Raw genomic sequence first — 2,802 nt, 5'->3', positions numbered from 1 at the left:
CCCACAGCCGACACATACACTGCATTCCTTGAGGCCCTGCTGTCTCCGCTCCTTCTGTCTATGCCCCATCCTGCCTCTCCATCCTCAGGGACAGGACCGGCGGGGAGGGGCTCCCAGCCACCTTGGGCTGGGACGGCATCGCTGGGGGCTGCTGGGCCAGGCCTGATGCTTTCTGTTTTCCCCAAGTGTGCAGCTGGTGCTGAGAGGTGATGGTGCTGCTTGTCCCCACACAGGAGGAGGAAGGTGAGGACGGCGATCCATCCTCAGGGCTCCCAGGGCCGTGTCACAAGCTGCCTCCTGCCCCTGCTTGGCACCACTTCCCACCCCGCTGTGTGGACGTGGGCTGTGCCGGGCTCCGGGATGCACACGAGGAGAACCCCGAGAGCATCCTGGACGAGCACGTACAGCGTGTGCTGAGGACACCTGGCCGCCAGTCACCTGGGCCTGGCCACCGCTCCCCGGACAGTGGGCACATGGCCAAGATGCCGGTGGCACTGGGGAGTGCCGCCTCGGGGCACGGGAAGCATGCACCCAAGTCAGGGGTGAAGCTGGACGCGGCCGGCCTGCACCACCACCGACACGTCCACCACCACGTCCACCACAGCACAGCCCGACCCAAGGAGCAGGTGGAGGCCGAGGCTGCCCGCAGGGCCCAGAGCAGCTTCGCATGGGGTCCAGAACCTCACAGCCATGGGGCAAAGTCCCGAGGCTACTCAGAGAGTGTGGGCGCTGCCCCCAACGCTAGCGATGGCCTGGCCCACAGGTGAGCGTGTGCCTGTCAGTGAGGAGGGGGCTCGGGGTGAGGCTGTGTCCCTGTTGAAGGCCAGAACCTCCCTGTAAAACTCAGGAAATCCAGGACCACCAGCAACAGGCAGGAGCCCTCTCTCTGCTGGAGGGAGTGGGCTGGGCCCCGGGTCAGGGGAGTCCACGCCGTGACCTCAGGTGGGAGTTGAAGATCAGGGGCCACAGCCCGACCCTGGCTCCCACTCTGACCCTCAGTCTTCAGGGATGAGCAGTGACCGCCTGTGTGTTTAAAGAGGAAACACCCCGGGCAGCACCAGGACAGCCAGCAGGCAGCTGCTGTGCCACGGGAGCCTTACAGAGGCCGGGTGGGGGCACAGCCTCAGCCACGGGAGGCCAGGGCGACTCGCCACTCTTGCTGTTGCCTTTGCAGTGGGAAGGCAGGCATGGCGTGCAAAAGAAATGCCAAGAAGGCCGAGTCAGGGAAGAGCGCCAGCGCTGAGGTGCCAGGTGCCTCGGAGGATGCAGAGAAGAACCAGAAGATCATGCAGTGGATCATTGAGGGGGAGAAGGAGATCAGCAGGCACCGCAGGACCGGCCACGGGTGAGCACCCCCCACACACAGCCAGCCTCGTGGGGCCTGCTTTGCCACTTCTGGCCTCCGCACAGTTTCAGTGTTTGCAGCTTCAGTGTGTGCGGCGAGTGTCGCCTCTGATGCCTCACACTTCCCCTCTCACTGTGGCACTCTCCTGGGCATCCTCCAGCAGGCTCCCTGGGCCTGGGAGAGAGGCCTCACGTCTCCAGGAGGAAAATCTCGTGTCCCCAGAGAGAGACTGTCCCTGAAGCCCTGAGCGGGAGGGAAGCCAACGTGGCTGTCACCCCACAGGTAGCACAGATGCTCTCGGGAGGTCATTTCCAGTCTGACCCCCACATGAGAATGACCTAAGTCACCTGGGAAGGCCACCGCTGGCCATCACTCCCAGGGCACCCATGGAGAAGCCTTCTGTGCTCACACCTGGCCATCCTGCTGAGGGCTGGGAAAGGCTCTTGTGTAGCCTGAGCACTACTCTCCTCCCAGCAGGGCAGAGGCCTCGTATAGGTGTGGAGCAAGGCCCTGGCACCACAGGTCCAGCCCCTGCCGCTGCCCGCCGGGCCGGTCTTGGTGTTGCCCCTGCTCGCCTCCTTGGCCTGCACTTGTGCCCAGAACCCAGCAGGAGGGCCAGGGGCTCCACAGAGGTGGTGCCCCCCACTTTCCCGTCGTGGTCAGAGGCAGGTCAGCTGGGAAGTGTCAGCCCTGGTGGGTAGGTGGCCCCAGCTTTCTCGGTCTTAGATCCTCATCTGCCCCCCCACACCCAGACCCTAGCCATGGTGCACCTCCCTCCACATTACTTGGTGAGAACTTTTGAGGCAGCCGAGCGCCTGGGGCGCGGCGCTTCTGCCTGTGTTGGAAGCCCGTCCCACGAGGCCTTGGGGTCCCCATCGGTGCCGACTGGGATGGGGACGGGCTCGTCGTTTTTTTGGGACTGCTGAGGGAACGGAGGTGCACAGCACCATGCCTGGCTCATTTTTTATAGAGATAGGGGTCTCAGTGTGTTGCCCAGGTGGGTCTCAAGCGATCCTCCCACCTTGGTCTCCCAAAATGCTGGGATTACAGGCATGAGAGTCACCACTCCTGGCCTTCGAATCTTTTTTTTTTTGAGACGGAGTCTCGCTCTGTCGCCCAGGCTGGAGTGCAGTGGTGCAATCTCAGCTCACTGCAAGCTCTGCCTCCTGGGTTCATGCCATTCTTCTGCTTCAGCCTCCCGAGCAGCTGGGATTACAGGTGCCCACCACCACACCCAGCTAATTTTTTGTATTTTTAGTAGAGACGGGGTTTCACCGTGTTAGCCAGTGTGGTCTCGATCTCCTGACCTCATGATCCGCCCGCCTTGGCCTCCCAAAGTGCTGGGATTACAGGCGTGAGCCACCGCGCCCGGCGTTTGGTTTTTTTTTTTTTTTTTTGAGACAGAGTCTAGCTCTGCCCCCTGGGCTGGAGTGCAGTGGTGCAGTGTTGGCTAACTG

The 2,802-nt window shown here is 62.5% G+C and overlaps 1 protein-coding gene across 1 annotated transcript in view; it reads left to right on the top strand.

Annotated features, from left to right (window-relative positions):
• The window catches only part of AXIN1 (axin 1), an 80,602-nt gene that overhangs the window by 66,176 nt on the left and 11,624 nt on the right, over positions 1–2,802 (top strand). Inside the window, exons 5-6 of the mRNA XM_011966880.1 lie at positions 234–763; positions 1,175–1,345. Of these exons, the coding sequence (XP_011822270.1) occupies positions 234–763; positions 1,175–1,345 (701 nt within the window). The remainder of the gene's footprint in view (positions 1–233; positions 764–1,174; positions 1,346–2,802) is intronic.

Source organism: Mandrillus leucophaeus, unplaced genomic scaffold (assembly GCF_000951045.1).
Source record: "Mandrillus leucophaeus isolate KB7577 unplaced genomic scaffold, Mleu.le_1.0 Scaffold78, whole genome shotgun sequence".
In the NCBI taxonomy this organism is placed as follows: Eukaryota; Metazoa; Chordata; class Mammalia; order Primates; family Cercopithecidae; genus Mandrillus; species Mandrillus leucophaeus.
The sequence above is the reverse complement of the archived record's forward strand: the minus strand, read 5'-3'. Positions and strand labels throughout refer to the sequence as shown.